This window comes from Amaranthus tricolor, chromosome 8 (genome assembly GCF_026212465.1).
Source record: "Amaranthus tricolor cultivar Red isolate AtriRed21 chromosome 8, ASM2621246v1, whole genome shotgun sequence".
Taxonomy (NCBI): Eukaryota; Viridiplantae; Streptophyta; class Magnoliopsida; order Caryophyllales; family Amaranthaceae; genus Amaranthus; species Amaranthus tricolor.
Genome location: NC_080054.1, coordinates 22,697,878 through 22,723,108, shown reverse-complemented (window position 1 = coordinate 22,723,108; position 25,231 = coordinate 22,697,878). Strand labels below are relative to the sequence as shown.

Here is a 25,231-nt window from a genome sequence, read left to right as displayed (position 1 = left end):
TAGTGGTGTGGGGCGCAGTCACTTCCGGAATGAAGTGTTGAAACTGCGTGCCTAGGAGTATGCCTTGGGCAATCTCTCGTACGGGCTCCTCTTGGGAGGAGCTGATGACTGATGCAATGCTTTGTGCCTGCAGTAAGACTTAAGTATTAATGAAATGTATAACGTGTAAGTTGTATGGATAATAATCAATGTTGAAGAATACTCACAAAGTGCGTCATCGTCGGTGCTGCGGGAGCGTACTGGGCTGTCGCCATGATACCTCGTGGTGTCATCCATCGACGAGTGATGGAGAGGAACCACGGCATGTAATCCGCCGTAGTAGGTGCGCCTTCAGCGTCGATCGGCGCACCTTGGGCCCGCAGCTCTAGCCTATGCTCCCAACGAGCGACATGGCGCCAGTTGACCTCCAGCCAGTTCTTGGGATCCCGACCCTTACGAGAGTGGTTGAGCTCCGCCTCTGTGTCACATGGCGGCGGGATGCCCTGTACCATCCCAAATTGGCGCAGTACGCGCTCAGGGAGATGCACTTCGACTATGTCGAAGCAGATCAAAGGTACAGATGCTCTCCACGCCCCTGGCAATATGCCCGAGTGCTGAGGCAATGCAGCGTATGCCTCAGCGGGGTAAGGGTCCCATCGAAACTAAACGTGAAAATTCGATTAATAAATTACGCAATGTGATAGTTACAAAACAAGTTGTAGAGAAGTTGTTACCTGGTCAGCTCGTAGTAGATCGAGTTGATCGCGGTAGAACCCCACGCCCGATGCAGTGTGGGTCCTTGTTCGTCTTTCAAAGGACCACCGCGATCCATATGGCACATGCGGGGGAGGAAGCAGTGGTGGCGCAAATGCACCACGTCCCACACTCCGCATCGGTTGACCAATGAGAACATGCTCCCACGCCCAAAGCTATGAATTACCATTATAAGTAAGTAAAAGAAACACAAAAATATATAATAAATATATTACCACTATAGATGACATACATTTTAAAATCAACAACAAATTCATGAACAAACAACCTCATTATGAAGATCACTATATATGACATATATTTTCAAATCAACAACAAATAAAAAAATTTATAATAAAAACGTACCTCAATAAGCTGTAGATCAACAAGAAGTAGTAAATTGGAAGTTTATGAACCTACATTTATGTAAAAGTTTTTTGAAAAGTTTGTAAACCCTAATTTTTCGAAAATGGAAAAAACACACAAAAAAAAAAACGTACCTTAGGGCAATGTAGGAAGATGACAAAACTAATTAGTGGTACAAACTTGAAATTTGATGAGTTTAGTTGAAGGATTGAATGTGATTTTAAAAGAGGAAAGAAGACGAGAACTCGTAAGTGTGGCAAAGGGAAAACAAAAGGCGTGAACTGAAATGAGGAAGAAGGAAACTGGAAAAAAATATAAGACTTCAGTCGCTGTCAGTAACAGCGACTTTGGCCTTTTCATTTTTTTTTTCCTCTTTCGCTGTTAGTAACAGAGATTTTACCCGAGGCTAGGCTTGGATGTACGGAAGCTTATTTTGGGAAATAAGTTTTCACGAAGCTTATTTTGGGAATTAAGTTGTTAAATAATCTTATTTTTTTCAAATTTTCAGGCAAAGACTCAGTGCTATTGACTTTAAAGTTGGGGGCAATTACTTAAACTGTTGGAGAGGGGAAATAGGCCCTTCTAGTTCTAGTATGGTAGTATATTTTTAGTCTCATTAATAAATTAATTTTTTATGAAAAATAGAAGAAGATATATAAAATAGATGAAGAAGAAAATTAAAAGTGTAAATAAAAATTAAAAAAATTTGTATTATAATCAATACTCATTATAGTAAAAGAGACTAAAAAGAAAATAGTGACAAATTTTATGGGACAAAGATTGTCCTATTACAATTCAGTGGAGCGTCACGTTCGTTATGGGGAATAAAATTTGAAACAAGCAGTCTCTTAAGAGGTCGTCTTTTTTAGAAACGGCTCTTAAGAGCCGAGCACATTAAATTTCATTAAAAAAAAAACTTGCTATCAGGTTAATTTCACTTAAAAAAACTGTTGTCAGGTTCAAAAAATCACGCGTGTGAAAAGGAATGTAAAAGATAACTGTCCATTTTCCTCTTTCCCATGTTTATTACTTCCTCGAAATGAAGAAATCAGTTTTTTTCATCTCCCTTGTACAAGCTTCAACTGTACCATCATTGTTTGCTTCTCAAAACATCTAACAATGGAAGATTTAATGCTTGAATTCAATTGTAATTATGCGAATATAATGCTTTGATTTTTTTTTAATTAAGCTTCATCAATGGTGGAAAACAATGATGTTGAAGAAAACAACAGCGTCTATCATTTGGAAAAAGGTAATAAAAATAATTGTGATTATAAATTCATATATTTGGAGATATAACCAAATATAATTGGTGTTATAACTATGAACATTTGACATTAGGTTAACTGAACAAAATATTTTCTAAAAGGGTTTGGAGTTTTAATTCTAAACATTTGGTAATGTAATTATATGTAATTGGTATTATAATTTATAACTATGTATGTTTGCTTGTATGATCATATACAGTCATATATATAAAAAATATGTCAAGATCCAACTTGAACATATAACCCCAACTAAACTATATTATAACTCCAACTAATCAATGTTATAACCCTTACTAAACTATGTTATAACTCCAACTAAATAATTTTATAATCCCAATTAAACTATGTTATAACCCCAGCGAAACAATGTTATACTCCCAACTACATTATGTTATAGCCCCAACCAAAAAATGATATAACTCATACTAAACAATGTTATACTCTCAACTATATCAACCTATGTCAAATGTTCATAGTTATAATACCAATTATATTTGGTTATATCCCCAAATATATGAATTTATAACCGCAATTGCTTTCATTACCTTCTCCCAAACAGTACACATTGTTATCTTCTTCAACATCATTGTTTCCATTGATGAAGCTTAGTTTTTTTTTTAAAAAAAAGAAACATACCTTTCAAAACAATCGAATTCCACATTAAATATTCCATTGTAATATGATTTGAGAAGTAATTCAAAATGGTATACTTGAAGATGGAGAGGAAGAAAATCAACCCAGAATGATATACTTGAAGAGAAAGAAAAAAAAAATCAATATCAAGGAAGAGAGAGAAATTGAAAAAATCATAAATAGTAGTAATACAATTATTGAGAGAAAGAAGTTTTAAAAATGGAAGAAAGAGAAAGTAATTAATTGTATTTGATTATTTTTTTTAATTATAAAAATGGACTGGCCCAAAATAGGATGTATCTACTAGAGACAATCTTTAGTAAGAATCGGTGAATTTGAAAATATTTAGTTAATAACCAAAGTATTTTCAACTACATTCATTGGTACATTTATATTTATATTGGAGATTTAGAGTATATATAAAACATAACTCCAGACTCAAAAGTTTTTATACGTTTTAAAAAGCCCACAAAAGTGCCAACGAGCCGTTGCCTCGTTGTTAGTTATGACGGGTCGTTAATGATTCTGGACAAAGTTCAAATAATCTTGCAAATAGAGTTGAAGGATCGCCAACATTTATAGGGGCAGATAAATCATCGAATTGTCAGTTACGGGGTAGCTAAGACCCCTTTAACTAGAATCTAAAAGCTTGCATTGCGTAGGTGGCATCGGACAAAAATACGGTAACGGTCGTGATCAAGGTAATAAAACAGTGGTATGAATATAAAAACTGGTAACACAAAAATGCACAAAAACACGCTAATATCACACAAATTAGAGCATCACCATTAATGGGTATAACGCCTACTGCGCTTGTACAGACTTTCGTATAGGGGTGTTCAATGGATCGGGCCGGACTTAAGTAAATATGAGCCGGGCCGAATAAGGGCCCTTCAAAATATTAATAATTTTATTGACATTGTCATTTATAATATTTAAATTATATATTAATTATGCTATTTACAAAGGCCCGTTTTTGGCCCTTATTGAGCCATTTTATAACCCGTTTCATTTTAATTATAGCATAGCCCGTTTTCGGCCCGGCCCATATTAAACCCTTCTTAAAACGGGCCAGATAAGGGCTCAAAATGAGGCCTGGTCCATTGAACACCTCTACACGAGACACAGGCTCAGCCGAACATTCACAAGGCAAGATTCTAGCTAAGAAATAATACTGAGCGTGAAAAGGGTGGAATCGATTCTTGCCCCTTAGGTAATATACCAATATTCATTCCGTGCTGAGAGAATCTAATCTTTCTGTACCTACGATAAGATTTTCAATTAACTTAAATACCCAACATCTATGGAACCCATAACTCATTCAAGAACTAGGAGAGCCTCAAAAACAAAAACATATAGGCTCTTCCTCTATCCTCTTTCCAAGCTCAAAATGATCGGTCACAGGGGCGGCTGTCAGACGGCTCTGTCAAGTTTCAGGCGTAGACTGATCGGATTTAGCGCCTTGTTGATGCTGTAAGTTCATGGAACCATGGGCAAGTTAGATAGAATTTGTTATTAAAATCACGATTAAATCTACGATTTTACGATCCAAAAACAAGCGAGCGATTTACATCGTGGTACAATTGTAAGATGGTAAAATCTTACGATTCTAATTAAAATAAAATTTGTAGAGGTAGAATCATAACACGATTTTACGATCCTATGATTTAACGATTCGATTCTACGGATTTATTCTTAATTTTTATTAATTTTTTTATGTAACATATTTCATTAATTTTTCTTACGATTTAACGATCCATCATCATAATTTTAATAAATAAATTTCTTCATGGGTACGAAGATTTAAACTAATTATTAAATATTTTTCTATTTCATCTTAAAAATGAAAACTTTAATTAATAAAATTAAATTTTTGAGATGAATAATTAGGACTACATAGCAAATTTATGTTTATTGTAGAATCTTACAATTCTACGATTCGATTCTACAGGTCTGAAGATTTTAAGTAAAACTTAGAGCATGTAAAAAAAAGTCTTACGTGTAAAGTATGTTTCCTGAAGGTGAAAACTTGCGGATCATCCATTCAGGGATGATTTCTTGCAGCAGTTTTAGCTGTTCCTCTACTTCAACTGTGAATACAGTTTGAGTCAGTATAAAATGCTTAAGAGTAAATTTCAGATGATGTAAATTGGAAAAAATATGTGTGCTCACTTTCATCGGTGATGTCTAGATGACATTCAGTCAAGGCGTGAATCAATGCCTCTTTTCTAATTGCTGAAGATTTGGGATTCTGAAATAGTATATATATTCTGTCGAAGAGCTTAGGAAGTTTTTTCATCATCTGTTTCCTTTTTACCATTTCTACACTTTGCTTCTCCTTTTCCTTTAGCTGCATCAAGAAATCAGGCAGTCAAATGGATGCCAAAGCCTCAATTCCAACAATACGAGTAGGTTAAGGAAATAGATTCTAGATATACAGAGTGTTAGAATATTTAACATATCCTGAGGCCTCAACCATTAGCTTAAGCTATTGGTTGAGGCCCCAAGATATATTATATATTCCAACACGCCCCCTCACACGAGAACCCTTTGGGCTAGAAGTGTAGATGTAACACAGGTTCTCCTCATACCTGGCGCTAAGTATTCAACTTTAAGTGAGGGCTGGTTGAGATTCAAACCTGTGACCTTTAGTCACATTGGCTTTGATACCATGTCAAGGAACCAACTCAACCAAAAGTTTAAGCTAATGGTTGAGGCCCAATATATATTATATATACTAACACAGAGTATAAAAAAGAAATCCAGAGCAGTACCGATTGTAAAAGATTCTTGGGAAGAATATCGTTAATATTAGAGCATTCAGAGTCGTCAATGTGAAGTTCAATGTGTACATCTCTTGAAGGTTCATCAAATCGAAGTGATCTAGCGCAAGACTGCCGATCAAATACTTTTTTATCTACACTTGAACAAGATCTCTTAGGTGTTCGCAGAAGTGGTGTGGATGGTTTGATTGGAGTTCCAGAAAATTTAATCGGTGTTGCCTGCTCGTGCTGCTCAGGACAAGTATCAATATCTGCCAGAGGTTTGTGCTTCTGTTGACCAGCGGGGAGCTTACAAGGCAGAGTCTCTGGTAGAAGAGGAGTAGATGAATTTGAATTCCCATCATTAGATGGATTCAAAACGGGCATTAATTGTTCTTGGTGCGAGGACACTAATGGATTCTGGAGACTCTTCCTTAATTCGTAGTCTGAACCTCCTCTTGAAAAATGGTTCCTGAAAGATGGAGGAATATGGGATGCTCGTGCTGTATGTAACTCTACAGCTACACCAGAGAAATTCTGCGTGGGAGGACGGGAACTGGAAGGTTTGGAGATACTTAACAATGCATCGTGCCTTTTCTGATTGAATGGTTCAGGCAATTTTTCTTCAGGTATTTCAGTTCCCTATATCAAATGAAATTTGATAATTGTCACATATATTACACAAAATAGAATTAAGTTTCACATTCATGACAAAATCATGAATCTACGAATGTTAATAATGCTTATTATTACCTATTTTAGCTCCTTATACATAGCAGGGCCGTTCTTGACCCTAGGCACGTTAGGCATTTGCCTAGGGCCCAGAGCTAAAAAGGGCCCAAATATTAGAAATTTTGGCTAATGAAGTAGACACTTAAAAAAATTTGCAATTTATAGTTGGTTCTTTTATTGATTAAGTATATAACACGCCTAAGCTACAATTATAATGATAACTATAATATATTCGATCTGTCTCTATTATTTTGTCAAACACCCGTTAAAGTTCACAATTGACTTTCTATAGAGAGGGCCCATTTCGTTTAATTTGCCTAGAGCTCATACAGTGCCAGGAACGGCATTGATACATAGACCTACTGGAACATGGATTTCATTTTCCTGAAAAATTGTTTGAACAGGGGAGTTCATATGGGCGATTGTCTCAGGATATCATTTGCAATAGCATACTTCACCAGAAAGATATGAGCTACTAACATCACAAGCTGGAATTCGTTACCTCAGGATGATCCCTTAGAAACTCCAAGAGCTGTGAAATCAAGTGATATTTTAAACAGGAGTGTTTACTTCCTCGCTTCCTTTTCTTTGCACGAGCCATGGAATTTAATGTGAGATGAAGATCATATTTCATGCAGCGAGTTTCCTGATCAGGCATCAAGACCTTTCTGATTCCAATCTCTTCTGGCAGAAGAAACTTCAATTGCGCCAAGTGTTGATGAGTAAATCTCCTAAATTAATTCAAATTATGAAATTACTAGAAATCAAAATTATTGTATCAAATTTACAGAGCTTCATATCCATTACTATCTACTCTTAGTGACTAGTGCGGGAGGTTCGCAGAGTCAATACTTCAACTTCAGTGCAAACAACACATTACTTTAAACCTAACCTCTTTCTGTCATTTTTTCCTCCCTCAAATCACATAACACTATTTGGCAGTTATGTCATAAAAAAGATGTAACAATTCAACACCATTAGTACCCTAGAAATCCATTGTTCTGTTAAGTGTTAATACACAATTAGATAGAAATTGAGGAGTATGAAAAATCGTAATAAACCCAAATAATATTGTATTACATAATTATTGACATCTTACAAGCTAAAATAATAATTATATCACAAAACGTATAAACAATATTTTTAGTGGACACTTGTTGCACACTTCTATAATTCTTATACTTCAATTTTTTGAACTCATGTCTCACAGCGAGCTCTTATCTCACCTTTACTATCTCTCTATTCTTTTGCAATTTTTAGTGGTTCGAGCACATGACTCGACCTTATCCCCTTGGTTAAAGATCTTGGCTTTACCCATTTTCTCTTATTTTGTTGATTTCTCTTTTTGGTTCCTTGCTCATTTATGAAAATGCTCAATTGCTTATTTACAGTTCCTAGTGATGGTTTTCCTGGTCTTGCTTACCATAGCTCCACATCCCTCTAGAAGCTTCATTTGCTTAAAACCTTAAAGGGCATGATGCAATGTGTACATTGTTCTAAATGTTTCTTTTGCATGTGCTCTTCCGACTTCTTTCACCGCAGTTATCTTATACTCCCTCCGTTTCTTTTCAAACGTTTTATTACTTTTTACACATTTGCCAACATACTAATTTAATCTTTAATATCTCTAATTGTACATAATTAAAAATATAAATAATAGATATTAATATACCTTATGTTGAGATTGATCAAACAAGATCTCATTTAACTATTTTTAATTTATAGATTAAGAATAAATTACAAATTAAGAGTGATTGATGAATATAACTCAAATAGCAAATGGGACGTTTGAAAAGTAACGGTGGGAGTATATCTTTACCCAATTGGTATATTTTATTCTCTTTCTAAATTTTTTCTAAAAATATCTCCAATGAGCTAACATTTGTACTTCAGTGATTTTACTAGAATCATTAAACCAAAGACCCCTCCTTTATAAAAAATTGAACAGGTAATACAGCTATAGCATATCCCCCACACCCCAAAGCCCAAATATGAAGTATGGATAACTTTTCCTTTCCTACTCTTCTCTTTTAAACTCCTTCCCCTGTCCTCCAAATACAAGTCCTCTAGCAGTCCCCTTATGTAGGATGGTTTCTCCTCTCCCTTCCGCACTGCCTAACCTCCCTACTCCTTGAAACATCATGAATGATTCACCTTCCATGCCCAACATCTGCTATCCCTCGACCTTGAACTTCTTCTCCCTCCCCCTCCCTCTTTCCCTTTGCATTTAATTGTTGCCTCAGTCCCTTGATAATTCCCTAAGATCAATTATCTTTTCATTTTCAGTACTGGATAGCAAACTAATAAAACATTATTTCTCTTAGATTCCCTTCCGACAGTTGCATTCAAAAGTATACCTTATTATGTGATCAAGCTTGCTGGTTAGTTGATTGTTTAAAACAAAAGCAGGAAGCAAGAATCAAATTACACAGTTGTGCCTCCTATTGCAAAACTGCAGCTAATTGAATGAAAATGTCTTCAGAACTAAACCAGTTTTAAACGAATTAAGATAGAAAAAGGAATTTTGGTATTGACAAACCTTGTCCCATTAGTCCTATAATCATCTTGAGCAACCCCTACATAATAAATCAAGAAATGCATCCTCTTTAAAAAGCATTCCTGTGAATCAATAATCCTTCAAATCCCTCCTAATTAATTAGGTCTAAAATAAAAACGATAATGAATACTCCAAGATCCTATGGAAATATAACTTTCCCGCTCATGGAGTCATCTTGCATTTTATTTATCAAAACACCCAAAAAGCAAGGTTTTATCACCTTTCAGCTTTTTTGTTGTCTTGGTCATTGGGATGAAGATCAGAAGAGAATTAAGGTTATTCACTCATGTGTAGCCTGTTGGCTTTGCAACAATCACAGAAGAATAATGAAATTCTTTGGTGTCGCACACTCATGTGATAGTGTCTTTTTCCTGTTTAGAATATCTTGTAGGGTGCTGTTGAAGGGAACCTATCGTGATGTATCCAACCAACATCTAGTTTTCCTTTTAAAAAAAAAAATTAAGGCTTTGTCATTGTTATTCAACTACTTTGTGTGGTAAACCTCGGGCTACATGAAAAAAAGTCACACGCCATGCAAGGTGAAAGATAAGAAGGGAAGCAAATACCACTTGAGTGTGATTGACTAATTGTTATAGTGTGAGGTCTTGAACCCAAAAACTCTTCAAATACAGGTGGCACTCCTAAATCCTAACCTCTTGTTAAAGCCTAGGTTAGGTTTTCCTAATTTGATTTGCCTCTATGAACTAGAGGACTCAAAGGCTTACTATAATTTTTCACTTTTCACAAAGAAGCGATACCCCAAAGTACTCTCAAGTTGATGTATTTTTGCAGGAGCAACAAATACAAATTGATAAAATGCAATTCACCAAGGCACTCAACCAAGAATCATAAGATCTAGAATAAAGAGGATGTATGAGAGTTAGTATTGTTGTATCATATACCCTTGTATAACATTTAATAGACCCAAACAATTACTCCTTATTTTTAGGTATCATAAAACCATGCTATCCCTGAGTTGCACCTCTCTGACTAAGGATAAAAGTATAGTTAGAGATGTCGGATTCATGTCGGAAAACCTTTTCCTTTCCTACTCTTCGCTTTTGAACTCCTTCACCTGTCCTCCAAATACAACTCCCCTACTCCTAGAACTCCCCTCATGTAGGATGGTTTCTCCTCTCCCTTCCGCACTGCCTAACCTCCCTGATCCCTCAAACATCATGAATGATTCACCTAGCATGCCCAACATCTGCTATCCTTCGATCTTCAGCTTCTTCTCCCTCCCCCTCTCTCTTTCCCTTTGCATTTAATTGTTGCCTCAGTCCCTTGTTAATTCCCTAAGATCAATAATCTTTTCATTTTCAGTACTGGACTGCAAACTAATAAAACAATATTTCTCTTAGATTCCGTTCTGACAGTTGCATTCGAAAGTATACCTTATTGTGTGATCAAGCTTGCTGGTTAGTTGATTGTTTAAAACAAAAGCAGGAAGCAAGAGTCAAATCTTGTCCATTAGTCCTACAATCATGTTGTGCAACCCCTACATAATAAAACAAGAAATGCATCCTCTTTAAAAGCATTCCTGTAAATCAATAATCCTTTAATTATCCCCTAATTAATTAGGTCTAAAACAAAAACGTTAATGAATACTCCACGATCCTATGGAAATATAACTTTCCCTCTTATGGAGTCACCTCACATTTTCTTTATCAAAACACCCAAAAGGCAAGGTTGTATCACCTTCTGGCTTTTTTGTCATTGGGACGAAGATCAAAAGAGAATTGAGGTTATTCACTCATGTGTAGCCTGTAGGCTTTGCAAAAAGCACATAAGAAAATTGAAATTCATTGGTGTCGCACACTCATGTAATACTGTCATTTTTCCTGTTTAGAATATCTTGTAGGGTGCTGTTGAAGGGAACCTATCGTGATGTATCCAACCAACATCTAGTTTTCCTTTTTTTTAAAAAAAAAATCAAGGCTTTGTCATTGTTATTCAACTACTTTGTGTGGTAAACCTCGGGCTACATGAAAAAAAAAAGTCACACCCTATACAAGGTGAAGGGTAAGGAGGGAAGCAAATACCACTTGAGTGAGATTGACTAATTGTTATGTTGTGAAATCTTGAACCCAAAACCTCTTCAAATACATGTGAGACTCTTCAAAACCTAACCACTTGTTAAAGCCCGGTTAGATTATCGTAATTTGATTTGTCTCTAAGAACTAAAGGAATCAAAGGCTTATTATAATTTTTACTATTTCACAAAGTACTCTCAAGTTGATCTATTTATGCAGGAGCAACAAATACAAATTAATAAAATGCAATTCACCAAGGTACTCAACAAAGAATCACAAGATCTAGCATAAAAAGGATGTATGAGAATTATTATTGTTGTATCATATACCATTGTATGACATTTATTAGACCCACACAATTACTCCTTATTTTTAGGTATCATAAAACCATGTTATCCCTGAGTTGCACCTCTCTGACTAGGGATAAAAGTATAGTTAGAGATGTTGGATTCATGTCCTAGATCATTTGCCGTGTTTATTTTTGTACCTTTTCGGATTGTTATTTATTTTCTTATGTTACTCCTATTAACCTTGCTACTTGCCTAGTCTTGCTCATGGGGTGTACTGAATAATTTGTTTTAGGTCATTTTCGAGTTGAGAGTCTCACTAACCACAATCTCCTTATTTTTTTTTTATAGATTCTATTGTCATCTAACCTACCCCAAACCCTAGTCAAACACTAATTATATCTTTTATGAGCGGGATATACCAAGTATGATGATGATAATAAAACCGTATTATCCCATCTAACTTCTAAGTAAGGTATCTATATTTTGCGGGTTTTTCAACCATATAAAGTATCAAAATCACTATTCTCAAAACAATATTTTTCCATCAAAGGAATCCATGGCGCAAGACATTCGATTAAAAACCGTATTAAAATTGAATTGTGTAACACATAATTTAGCAAAAATGACGGTCAATGTGGTCAAACATGTATGTAGAGATGAGTGTCCATCCCTCTCTGGCTATACTAGTATGCTCTGAATCGCAATCCCCATTGAGATACCACTGTCAGCGGACTAAATTTCCCGCATCAAATTCATAAATAAAATTCGTAACTTACAAAGGAATTAGAACAAAGATAAAATAACAATAAAAAAAAACCCTTTGAAAACGATGCTATAGTATTAGAGTTCGAATAATGTGTTTCAAACTCCAATGTTGCCAAGATCGAATGTATGAGGTCTTGTGACAAACAAATTACGCTATCAATGATATGGATGTTTGTAGAGAAAGTAATGCAATAAAACGACACAAAGATTTAACGAGGTTCACCCAACTTAGGCTACGTCCTTTGGTGTGTAGTATCTCTTATATTATCAAAGGAGTTCAAAAAACTCTCAAATATGGAGAATTACAATAGAGAAGAGATATAGACTAGTGTTTGGCTTGGGGTGTATTTTTGTGGATATCTTGGATGAGCAAATAAGCTCTCTATTTATAGGAGAGATCACACTAAGTAACATTAAGTACATTAAAACTATGAATAAATGATAATGAAACAGCCCCAAGTACTTGAAGATTAAAAAACAGCATCCTAGGAGTATCAGAGACTTTGCTCGACCAAAACAGGGGCTCGCTCAGTCGAGCGGGCTACAGGAAGTTTCTGGTTGCATTCTGTCTGCTCGCTCGACCCATCCTGGAGCTCGCTCGATCGAGCGAGCAGGTCGAGCGACACTTCAGAGGGCTTCTGACATTATTGCTCGACTTATCTTGAATTAAACCTTTGCACTTCTTCATTAAGTCCCATAACTCCCATGAATAACTCACACTTCGTTACCTCATTAATCCATATCATCATAAATCACAATCATCAAGACTCAACTTAATACACCCACATTAACACACTCATGGATTCCATCCCAAGAGTCACACATGAATGCACACATCAATTTTACACTAATTTGCACTCAAGTCACACCATTCATAATACCCTTGATACATATATAAATCAAACAATACTAAGAAAGCGAAAGGGCATTTACCTCTCTGATATAGTCTCAATCATTACCCTAATTTTACTGAAAACAGGAATTGATTTCCGCAATCGAAGTAACTTCAACGAAGCATCCAATGCATCAAAGAATTTCAAATAAATTTCATACCTTCACATTAAAATATTAAACCAATAAAATTGATTTACTATATATAAATAAACACCAAAAAAAATTACAAACTTTTTCTAATAAAAAGCTTACTTTTCTGGCAATGGAGTAGAACGACGATGATATTTACTTCGTTGTGGAGGATGTAGAAACTTCTTTGGAGTTTTCATGATGACATGATCAGACGGTTGATGTTTCTTCTCCGTTGATTTGAGAAAATTGGAAGGTGTCAATTCCATTGTCAATTAGGGGATGTGGTTTTGATCTGTTGTTGTAGATCTGATTTGATCTGCTTTCCAAAAGTTGAAGTTCGCATTTCATGGGAAGAAGGGGCGTTACTCTTTAGGGTTATTGGCGCTAAATCTGATGTGGAAGATGATGTGTCAATGTGCCAAGTAAGATTTACCGCCAAATTACTTGGAGAAGTAAAATACTTCTAAATTCATCTTAACGATAAATAATTCATCTAACTGAATTTATTTTATTTCAATTGGAGAATATATTTTACTTTTCATTAAAAATCAGTTGTTCATAGTTTGATTTTACATAACTTTCTCCCTTTTTTATTCTACTAATTTCAAAAAAATAATATTCTTTAAGAAAAGTAATATAAAAATTGCCAAAAATTATTCAAAGGAAAATAATATATTCTTGGAAAAATTATCATGATTAATCCAAACTTTGGAGATATTTGCCTAGAGTAAATCAGGAGAATCGATAACATGCTGTAATAGGTCATTTTTGGAAAAAAAAAAAAAAAAACTAAATTAACAACATCACCCTTTCTGTCACCCCTCTAACCAACCTCCTTTGCCCCAACTAAGACACCACCACCCCCTAGCCCACGTGAACACCACATTTCCCTTCCTTCAGCCCCAAGTAACCCCTCTTTAAGTGACAAAAACTAGTAAAGTTAATATTAGATGAAATCCGCAGGATAGAGAAGGAGAGAAGGACAGGGTAGTAGTTTCTAATCAAAGTTGGAGACAATAGTTTCTAATCAAAGTTGCTCGACTAACTAGCTTCATCGCTCGACAAAATAAAGCACATATCGAAGATAATAGGTTATTATTAAATTTGTTCGACCGAGCAAAGAATCCACTCGATTGAGTGATCTAGTCTAATATTCTTGTATGTCTTATGCTAGCTTTGATTGTGTTAGCGACACCATTGAAGATGAATTTAAAGACAACGAGATGGTGTAATTGATCACCAAGAGCGTGCAAGGAGGTTTCAAACAAACAAGTCACACGACTCTAGCTTTAGTTTTTAAATTACTTAGTTTAATTTTTAGTCCATATTAGCTAGGTAGTTATTTCATGTAAGCAAATAAAAAAATTATAAATTTAGTTAGTATCCTAGGTAGTTATTTTCAGTTTTAATGCAAGTAATTAGGAGTTATTTTCGATTTTGTAAGTAATTAATCATGGGACGAAAGTTACGTGAGAATTTACTTGCAGAATGGACACATAGGAGGCGGTTACCAAGAGGTTACTACCGGCCAAATGTGGTAACTACCACACGTTACATGGCCGGCCATACCCACGGTTTCCTAGTCGATTTTTTAGTTAGTTTTCTTTCGTTTGCTTTCCTTTATATATAGTTCAGAATGTATTATGTTTTTATTAGATGATTAATGATAAAGAAAACTTGAAACGCTTTGTTTCAATCCTCGTTGTTTGTATGATTCTTGAATTAAAGTCGTATTTGCAAAAGTTCTTATGCTTAGTGTAATTAACGCCTACACTTGTGTCTTAAGAGCGTCGTTACTTGCTACATGAATTTATAGTGAGTATCGAATTTAGCCATTATCATTTCTTTCATTGCTGTTTCGAAAAGCAATCAAAAACAAACAAAAAGATCAGTTTCCCTTCCATTCGAATTCCACCATTAACATTCCTTCATCGTACTTTATTTCGTTTCTTTGTTTATAGCTTGTAAGAACCCCAAGTTATAGGCGATCTTACAACAGATTATGGCCCTTTTCTTCCTTGTCCTATAATACACCCTTTTGTATGTTTAGGGACTTGAACGAATGTCATATTGTTCCGCCCCATTAATTGCACCATCCACCATATTCATCGTCGTTCCGAAACCATTGCGTATAGCTTTGACAACATTGTCTAATCTTTAAGGTGAGGCGGTGATCAGATAGGACCACGAATGAATCATGGCCAATTATTTAATCTAGAGTGTTGGTTTTGCAATAATAAAAGCGATTTCATCATTTTTGCTTTCAATATTGTAGAAGGTAGGAGCTACTATTTTTTGTGGGTGCAAGAGAAATAAACAACAGAAAATTGCTAGTGAACTTTTGGAAAAATAAATACATTATCCTCTAATTGAAAATATTATTAGAGCTGAATTGGTTTACATTCGGGTGTATAGAGGGATTTCAGATATGATATATCGAGTCGGGTTAATTGCAATTCTTATATGGATATAAATATCTTGACAATCATATTTGAATTTCATATGTAGAGTATTTCGAATTAAAATCACTTTTGATTGATCTAATCAAATTTGAACAACTATTGAGTCACTCAACTCAAGATCAAAAATCCAATCTCTATTTACATCTTCCATTTGTACTGATCAATCCCCCTCGTGTACGGTCTTTCCCCTCTCTTTGGAAGAAGTACATATATGGTATGTCCGCTATCTGTTCCCAATATGAAAATAGTGAATGACGACTATAATTATCGCCAACTAAATGATAAATCAAACCCACTCACCAATTAGCTATTACTATTTATAAAGAATTTTAGTGCAGATAATTTTTGGGTAACCAAACATGGCTATAGTGCTACTCCTAGAGGCTAGAGTGCTACTTTGTACACAATACTAAATTCCACATTCGAATAGTACACGTTGGAAAACTTACTAATAGCACAAGTATTTACACATCCATCTTAGTAGAACTCACTTAAACAAGCCCTCCATTGTCAGACAGCAAAACGAGCTTCCTCAGTATCAGGAAGCACAATGTCAAGCCTCATCATTGGTTTATACTTCTTAGGGATCTTCGCACCAGCTTGTTGGCACACTTCAACCACAGCAGGAGCCTTTCCGTAGAATCTCTTCAGCTCAGTCCTCAACGGAGGCCCTCTAGGATCTCGAACGTGCCACACATAATTGGGTGGGAATACTTCGTCAACAACTGCATCTTGCCACCCATGCTTCCCATCCCTCCACTGATGCTTAAATTCCCCGCAGAGTTTCGCATCATGGCCCCATGGACCCACATGAACTTCAGGGCAATACCCACATGCTTTGACAGAATACTTCGCCATCAGCTTCCTCAAGCCCTTACCAACAGTTTCGTATGCATTCATTGTTTCTTGAGCAATCCTAGGTACGTCTGAGGGCTGTGGTGCTGGGAACCTAAACGAAGAACCCTGGGTATCATAGTCAAGAAGGGCAGAAGAATCTCTAGGATTAGGCATAGGATCCTCGAGGTACCCGCCCCGATCAATTACTTTCTTCCCAATGATTCTGATGGGTTTGGTTCTGCGGCGTGAGGGGTAACCCTGTAAATCTACACCAGCCTGGATACAAAGTTCAACAATGGCAGGGATTCTATCATAGTTGAATCTGGTTTCATGTTTGATTCGTCGACCAAAAGGATCAAAGAGATGGTATGACTCTATAGGAATAAGCACATCATTGATTGATCCCTTAACCCATATGTGAAAACCTCGGCGCTTATTGCTGTTTGAACCATGGCAGTTCTGTATTTGATGCCCATTCTCAGCCACATGAACCTCCGAACACTCACTAAAGAAGAGTCGTCTAATTAGCAATTCGTGATAGTTTGTCATCAAAAAAAGAACACCAAATCGTGTATAAGACCGTCTAACCATGAAACATGTCTATATAATGGGAATAAAAACTAGTGTAATTTTGGTTGAAAAACCTCTTGACTACCTTGATGGTCATGCTTGTCCAACTTCAATCATCTCATTTTCTTCGTAAAGTTCATTTTAATACATTACTAGAGGTGGTATTAGGTGGTAATAGAAATTTGTTAAAAAAAAAAAATTTTTGTGACCAAAGCTTATTACCATGGGATTGATCACTTTAAAACCGTAAATATACATTAGACCATACCAATAGAGATGATCTTAGCTTGAGACCATGTCATTTGAGAATTTGCCAAAAGAATTACTATGGCATGACTTTGAACATAACCAACCAAAAACTAAAATGTTTGTATAGTATGTGAATTGTGAATCTATATTTCAATTAGCTAATATGATACTCAATTGATACCAGCTAATTAGAAATCCACATAATTTTAAACATTACGAACCAAATACTAGCCTGTTTGTGAGTATTTCAAACAAAAAATGAATTCAATCATACCTACAAGCATAGACTGGAATAACGTGCAAGAGTTGTGCAAGACCTTTAATTAGATCTTTCCAAGAATCGAGAACTTCATGTGCAACGGGAATCAGTTCAGGAACCAGTATACCATTTTTAGGAGGTTCAAGAGGCTTTTCAATACCCATTTGAGCAAGTTTCTTGTCTTCCCTTGCCCTTCTCTGAATTTCTGTAATTGGGATTGGATAGGGTTTTTTCTTTTTCTTTGGTAATACGGGTGGAAGATCCACATTCTGAGGATGCCCCTCCTTTTTTACTGATCGATAAGGCTTTTTCTTGTTCTTGAATAACGCAGGTGGAAAATTCACATTCTGTGAAAATCCCTGTTCCATAGTTACCTGATACGCCAATCTTTGCAAACGGCGCTTCGGAACGTTCATACCAGAACGGTACGGAAGCGAGGACCATATCTCCGGCGGAAACGTTCCGATTGCTAACATTGGAACCTTTTAAACTCTCCAAAATTGGTGTTGAGAAGAAGAAAAGATGTAGTCCAAGGAACTAGAACCCTAACAAGAGAGCATACGAAAATACAAGAGAGGAGTTGAAGAAAACTTACCGTCGTTAATGGTGGTTTTGGACTTAGAAGTTCCCCCAAGGTTTTCACAAATGCGCCGCTTTAATTCTATTCTTACTCTCTGGCCTCTCCATCCCAAAAAAAAATAAACTCTAAGTATCATTTTAAGATTATAAATGATTAATTTAATGATAAAATTGACCATCTTTAAGACTTGAAAAATCATCATTTAAAATTATTAGTAATTACTTTAATAAGGCCATTTACTTAAAATGTAATGAAAGATCTATTATGAGTGTTAAATTTATTAATAATTTTAAAGTAATCATTTGAGAAATAAATTAGTTATATGAGTTTGTTTAATGATAACAATCTCACAAAAAAGAAACTAGTTGAAAAAATTAGCTTAAGTATAATTGGGTCAAAATCAAGAAAAATCGGTAAAAATGTACAATAGGTCATTAATAGTACAACTCAATAAAAGTGGTATCACCAGAAAATCGTCTTATTTAAAAATTTGTGAAAAATTAGAGTTATTTATGGACAAATTTGACCAAGAAACAGACTTAACTACCATTAGAAAGGTGGACTAACTTTATTTGCCATTATCTATCTTCTTAATGAGCGGGTAGAACTCGCAGACAAAGAAATTTTTTTTATAGTTAAATATATAATTATTCTTTAAGGAAATCTTCTTAAAATGAAACTTATAATAAAAAGATTAACAATAGCCTCTTAGAAATGCAATATCCAATAAAATTACAAAATAAATAAAGTAATATATATATATATATATATATATATATATATATATATGGGAATGATCTATTGAGAAGGGATTGAAAATAAGAAGAGTAAGAAGGATTCTACAATCTTAATTTCACTAAAATAAAATAAAAATCTACGATCACGATTGAGCCAAAAACTCATAATTGTAAAAGTAACTATGTTACACAGAAAGGTAACTATAAAATAATTTTTAAAATGATCTTAATTTATAACATAGTATCTTTTTTGTATACATAGTAATCAAACAAAAATCCTTCTCACCCTTCTCATTTTAAAATTCTTCTTATTTGATCATATATATATATATATATATATATATAAGCAATAGATAAAAATCTTTTTATAATGATTCATGGTGAGTATAATGGTAAAGGTAGTATGGTGATAAATTTAAATTCATACCCACATGGTAGGAGCAGATGAAATTATTTTATCCGCCATAATTGGTGAGAAGGTGGTGGGTGTGGGTGTGGGTGTGGGTGTGGGCATGGGAGGGGGATATGCACCGCCCGCTATTTTGTCATCCATACGTTTAGGTGAAAGCAATCTTGACAAATCCTTCGATGCATTTGGACTGAAAAGAATAAATCAAAAATATATTTCACACAAATTCTGATTCCATCGACATATTTTAAGCACAAAGTTCACATTAAGCACATCCCCTCCAAGCCATATGAAAATGTAACTCAGGATTTATGCTGCAATTTGATACAAAATACACAGGTTTAGCATGATAAAGGATGAACCGCATTCAGTCAACTTAAACAATCTTGATTAACCATTAGAAAATAAAGGGTCAGTTCTTGAGGTGAGGAAAACATGCATAGACGTCCTGCTTTGGATGCTTTGCTTCAGCGTGTTCACGACATTTCACCTCTGTTGTAGTGCACATGAACGTCTGCATACATACCTTGCACTGCATTCATCAAACGCAAGTTAAAGTACTTTCGAGTCACTGATGCATAAATCCAAAATCAAGTAGCAGATGATGAACTTAGTAGTACTTCGAAGTCAAGCAGTAATTTATGCAATTAAGTAGTTCAAATTTATGACAATATCTTACCAACTAATTAGTCCAGGTTAATGATAGTTTCCTACCAATTTACCCAGATGTCGTAGTCCTTTGAAATAAAGTTGCAAGTCAAAAAGTGTTAACCCTCATGAGTCACGAGTCACGAATCACAATCTCATATACAATAGACCGATAACTCATCCAAATGTATGGAGAAAATACTTGCAGAGATTTACTCGCTCCATCTTGAAACTTGCAAGTTATCAAGAAGCATTTATAGCTTATGCATCAATCAACTTTCAAAGAAGTAAAGTAACACAAATTTTTATAGTATGTCTTGCAGCTGAAAACATAGAAACCTGGAACATGAAACATAAGCCCATTCCGCAACCCCGATACATCCGTCCTAAATCAATAGTGAAATGCATCCCCAATCTCTCAAGGTGTCGTCCTAGACCTTCAATTTATTTTGTAAAAGATTTTTGGGCCTCCATTTAAAAATTCAAGGAGAGAAAAGGGAGGAAATCATGAGATAAAGCCATAAAGCTTAAAAGTCCGTTTAAAAACAAAATTTTGAAGCACAAAAATCATTTTTATTTCATTTTGATAACTTTACATGTTATACATAATGTTTCAGGTATCTAGTTGTTCCCGAGTCACTCTTGGTTGCGTTCCACATTCCCGTTCCCATTGTGTTCCGGGTAACAACCCTAGCTATTATGTTGGAATGGTGGCCACTATTGCCTTACCATTATACTCACAGACTTGACAACTTCAGGCTATCGACTTATCAATGGAGTTTGTTTAAGTGTCAAAGCAATTAATGGTGGAACACTTTAAGCTGGGGAATTTTTTTTTTTATTCTTTGAAGCTAAGGCTATTTTATAGATTCACATCAATTTTCGACAGCAAAAGTAAAATAAAACAAACAAATCTTCAATTGATTGTTTGATAGTTATTATCAAAAAGTTACACAACTCTCACAGTCTCTTTCGTTATTGTATGAAATACTATCTATTGTAGCTATTTTGGTACATACATACCAAATTTGTCGTTTTGGTAGATAGTTTTTCCAATTTAGTCATGTTGGTAGACAGTTTTTCCAAATTAGTCATTTTGGTAGGTAGTTTTCAAATCAATCATTTTAGTAGAAGAACCCAAAAGAGTTTGACATTCTAAGATTTCACTCAAAATAGAAGGCCTTCAAGCATATGAAGAAAACATAATAAGTTTCTTAATTAAGGGCGGTTTCCAAGGGTGTACCCCCTAAAATTTAATATTGCACCAAAAAACGAAAGATAAGTATTCTCTCAAGTCAACTGATGTTAAATCACTACAATGATCTCAACATATCAGCCCTGAGATACTTCCATAATCCATAGTTATTTAGAGTTTAACACATGGCAATTTGAATTTATATATGATTTGAACACATTAAAAACTTGTTTTTGAACTAGTGAGAAAATTTCAGAATGAAATGTCGAACCAATTACAGGGCCTCTATCAACTAAAAGAAGACTCTCCTCATCTTCAGAGCATCAAATCGACAAAATAAAAAATACTCCATCAGTCCTATTTTGCTACTCTTCCCATTGTGACTTGCAATTTTGTTACATTTCTATATTTTTGTTGTGGTGTCAGATTCTCTCCAATCTCATCCACGAAATTATTATTCTTCTTCATTTTATCCGTATATTCTTCCATCCACTTGTTTTTGTGTCTTTTGTATACAAGCCAAAAATTAATATAGCCAACATATTGTTATATACTTATATACAAATCAAAGTGACAAAGAAGGTAGTAGCTATTGACAGCACTTGTTTTCTTCAATAGCGTTATTCAATCTTGTATGATTAGTAACAGGAGCGGATCTATTCATAGGTACCCCTGGCACGTGCCCCAGGGGGAATTTTAATAAAATTCTGAAGTCAGGCGGCAGAAACGCAATTTTCATTGTCTCAAAATTTCAGAAAATGAAAAGTCCTCACTATTTTCTCTTCTCTCTTCTCTCCAAAAAAATAAAACTCTAAATACCCAACTGATGCCGCCGCTGCCAAGTGCTGTCCATACCTACCGCCTGTGGCTGCCCAGTGGGCTCCTGTTTCACATCCTTAAGCCTTAACAAAAACCCAAAAATCAGAATTTTGATTTTTTAAGGTATTTTCACTCTCAATTTTAATCTTAATTTAATCTTAATCTTAAATCTTGATGTTCTACTTTTTAATCTTAATCTTAATCATGATTCTTGAATTTTGTTGGAATGTTATTTATTGATTTTTTTTTATGTTCTTTGAATAATTGAATATTTGTTAATGTAAATGTGTTTGTTAATCTTGAATGATTGAATATTTCTTTTTTTTTTTTGCTTATCTTCTTTGAATAACTGAAGTATTGAACAATTGTAGTTCATTCGTTACCTTTTATATTACTTTGGCTTTGTCTTGGGATTATTGCGCTTCTACAAATCATTTTGTCGAAATAAAAAAATATTATAGTTTGTCCATTCATTGGTGCACCAAGGAACTCTCAACCCTAGATCTGCCACTGATTAGCAATATTTATCGTGCTTATGTTGAAAATCCAAATTCATCATTCAAAATACCCAAATAAGAAAGACAAAACAAAAAGGTTAAGAGTGGTTAATACTGACTACCAATATCCAAATTGTGAAAGCAGCATCGAATCAATCATACAATTTCAGTATGTATGTATTGCGGATCAATTTTACTATCCCAGTATCGCTAGAAGTCAAACTTCCACGTCAACAATAGTTCAATTACACAATTCCAAAAAATTATCCGGATTATATTTCAATTATGTATCATCTTGCAATTTAACACGATCATTAACCCCACAAATCACCAAAATAAAATAGGAGATTACAATAAAGGGATATACATACCTGGATACTCATAGCTTTCTTATTTGTATCAAGTTGGCTACCTGCAGCAGATCAAACAAAACATAAATATGATACAAACATAAATAATCGAATAATGAGTCAATAAATTTGGGGGAAAGTTAAACCACTTTTAAGAGAAATCGAGAGAAGAAAGAACCTTTAGCACCCTTGTTCTTCTCCGCGTTTCTCTCGCGAGCCATCTTAGATTTCTGGGCATTACCACCACCCATGATGTTTCAGACTTTGAGAGCGAATCAAAAACTGCAAACCCTAATTTTGACAAATTTGATGTGAAAGATATAGCTCAGCGCAAGCAAGAAAACAAGTCGTACGAATAGTGAGATTGACGTAAATATTTAATGGAGAAATAAAATTAATTAATTAATTGAAAGTAAATAAAGATGCATTTAAAATAATTAAGATGATTGTAAAAAAGGTAAAATGAACATGAAATAAAAATAATAAATGAAAAAGAAGATGTTCTCGTATTATGGAGGTATTAATTCCTCCACCCTCGCCTAAAATAAATATTTACCCCATAAAATTAAAAGCTTGCTTTATTTATCACCACTTTGCGACCATTCTTCCACCTTTTTAACAATCAAATTTTACTAATTTCTCATTTATCAACTTTGTTTTCTTACTTTGACTTTTTTTACCCCTTTAAATATTTACACCCAATTCAAGCATACTCTTAAAAACACAAAATTTCGTTTAAATGAAATTACAATTTAATTTCTTTAAATTATTATTATTATTATTATTATTATTATTATTATTATTATTATTATTATAGGATAGATCGAGAGGAGTCAATGTTATATATGTATTAGAATTTTACCTGAAAAGCGGAGAAATCTAATTGGTTAAACATTAATTATTTAGTATTAGTGGCGGATCTTCAATACAAAGCCCAGAGGTCGGACCCCTCAACTAATTTTGTATGTTAAAATGCTTAAGCCCTTTAAAATTTTCCGATTATTTGATGAGTATATCAAGTTGGTCACTCAAAAAAAATTGCTCAAGATCTTTCACTTGTGGCAGCTAGATATAAAAATTCTTATAATTTACAGAGTTCTTACTATTAAGATATATAAATATAATATTTAAAAATAAACATGCTATGATGAAGTTATGATGAAATAATAATTGTTAAGATTTGGTCATATGGCAGTGTTTATTTGTGAAATAATTTTAAATGATTTGTAGATGATTAGATAACCTTAAACATGATAAACTTTAACCTGCACAATGGACAAACGAGGGCGGAAAAGGGGTGCTCCGGGGGACCTCCTCCGATGTTTAAGTCAATAAGTATTTAAAACTTAAAAGAGTTGCCTAACCTTTCTCTTAAAGTGCACAGTGGTTTTTAGCTCTAAAGAAGAAGTATTAGGGCTTGTTTATTGAAATGAAATCCTTACTTTGAGATTAAACTGATTACTTGAAAGTATGAGTGCTTGGATAATTAAAGTTGACATACCTTATGGTAGTGAATGGCACTGTGTATACATAATAGCGGGTTTTGGAAAGAGGTTTCCAAACCCTAATTACCACATCAATATAGAAGACCTTGACAGAATCTTTCTTGGAATCATACAAAAGGTGTACGGGACCATAAAAATGTTCTACAGAAATTGCGTGGAACTCATTGATCGGCTAATTCTAACTTTACAGTTGTCCCTTTTATCAGCTAGTATTGAATGTGGTAGTACAACACGAGTTAGGTAGTGGTATCTTGCCTTATACAAGTATAGCAGTTATTATCACGTGATTGCAGTTATCATCGGACACATCATCATTATCGATCTTCTCTAGAGTGCAAACACCCCTTTCTTCACTAATGTTCTTCCCAGCACTAGTTTGCCATCCCCGGAGGTTCGATAACCCTGACGTCTTCAAGGTTGGTTGGGTTGACCTTCAAAGTGAAACCTCTGAAATAATCACCGTAAATCTTCTTCCAACTAAAGGAAGCAGTAATGATCTTTCTCTCATGAGAAGGTCTCAAGAATGTCTAAACTTACCCATGAGTGACTTTGCTATGTGTTAAGATGCTGGGACCATGTACAACATTCTAGCACGTACATTATGTTTCCAAATTACACCTCTGTATGTCCAAGTACACGCTTTCACACAAAAATTCCAACTTATCCATTCAAAGTACTAAAAAAGAATTTGGAAGAGCTCCATGAACTTAAAATTTTCTTGAAATCATTGTTTCCGTGTTTGAAAATTTTGTCCCCCATAACCTTAACAATTTAACATAAATTTAATGAGTTACTCTTGTAATCTTGTAAGAAACTGTCTTTCGGTTAAATGACCTCAACTAAGAAACATATATTCTCATAATATGTATAAGATGAGTTATTTAAACTATCTATAAGGTGTGTCTCTCAATGAGAACAATTTGTGAACTTTCAAAGGGTAACTCCAACAA

At 34.6% G+C, this 25,231-nt stretch overlaps 3 protein-coding genes and 1 long non-coding RNA gene across 5 annotated transcripts; 1 reads left to right on the top strand and 3 right to left on the bottom strand.

Annotated features, from left to right (window-relative positions):
- Positions 1-3,758: 3,758 nt before the first annotated feature.
- On the bottom strand, positions 3,759-13,617 carry LOC130820846 (CDT1-like protein a, chloroplastic). Of its 2 annotated transcripts, XM_057686386.1 has the most exons (7): positions 13,285-13,617; positions 13,072-13,191; positions 6,996-7,224; positions 5,774-6,403; positions 5,172-5,349; positions 4,999-5,089; positions 3,759-4,470 (listed from the first exon to the last, which is right to left on the bottom strand). In XM_057686386.1, exons 1-7 carry the CDS (start codon positions 13,428-13,430, stop codon positions 4,413-4,415), a joined length of 1,452 nt encoding a protein of 483 aa, XP_057542369.1. In that variant the 5' UTR covers positions 13,431-13,617; the 3' UTR covers positions 3,759-4,412. The 2 variants fall into 2 exon arrangements, with proteins under 2 accessions (XP_057542369.1, XP_057542370.1); XM_057686387.1 differs by lacking the exon at positions 13,072-13,191 and having other exon boundaries at positions 13,285-13,567.
- LOC130820847 (uncharacterized) lies at positions 4,340-7,033 on the top strand. Its single transcript, XR_009045271.1, has 3 exons — positions 4,340-4,472; positions 4,951-6,390; positions 6,898-7,033. It is a non-coding gene; the product is annotated as an uncharacterized LOC130820847 (long non-coding RNA).
- A 2,308-nt stretch (positions 13,618-15,925) lies between the features above and the next one.
- On the bottom strand, positions 15,926-18,241 carry LOC130821257 (APO protein 1, chloroplastic). The gene is made up of 2 exons (XM_057686945.1): positions 17,557-18,241; positions 15,926-16,968 (listed from the first exon to the last, which is right to left on the bottom strand). The coding sequence occupies exons 1-2, from the start codon at positions 18,015-18,017 to the stop codon at positions 16,137-16,139; spliced, it is 1,293 nt and encodes a 430-aa protein (XP_057542928.1). The 5' UTR covers positions 18,018-18,241; the 3' UTR covers positions 15,926-16,136.
- A 1,219-nt stretch (positions 18,242-19,460) lies between these two features.
- On the bottom strand, positions 19,461-23,140 carry LOC130820737 (uncharacterized protein At2g23090-like). The gene is made up of 3 exons (XM_057686236.1): positions 22,955-23,140; positions 22,798-22,838; positions 19,461-19,799 (listed from the first exon to the last, which is right to left on the bottom strand). Exons 1-3 carry the CDS (start codon positions 23,025-23,027, stop codon positions 19,680-19,682), a joined length of 234 nt encoding a protein of 77 aa, XP_057542219.1. The 5' UTR covers positions 23,028-23,140; the 3' UTR covers positions 19,461-19,679.
- Between the last annotated feature and the right edge of the window lie 2,091 nt (positions 23,141-25,231).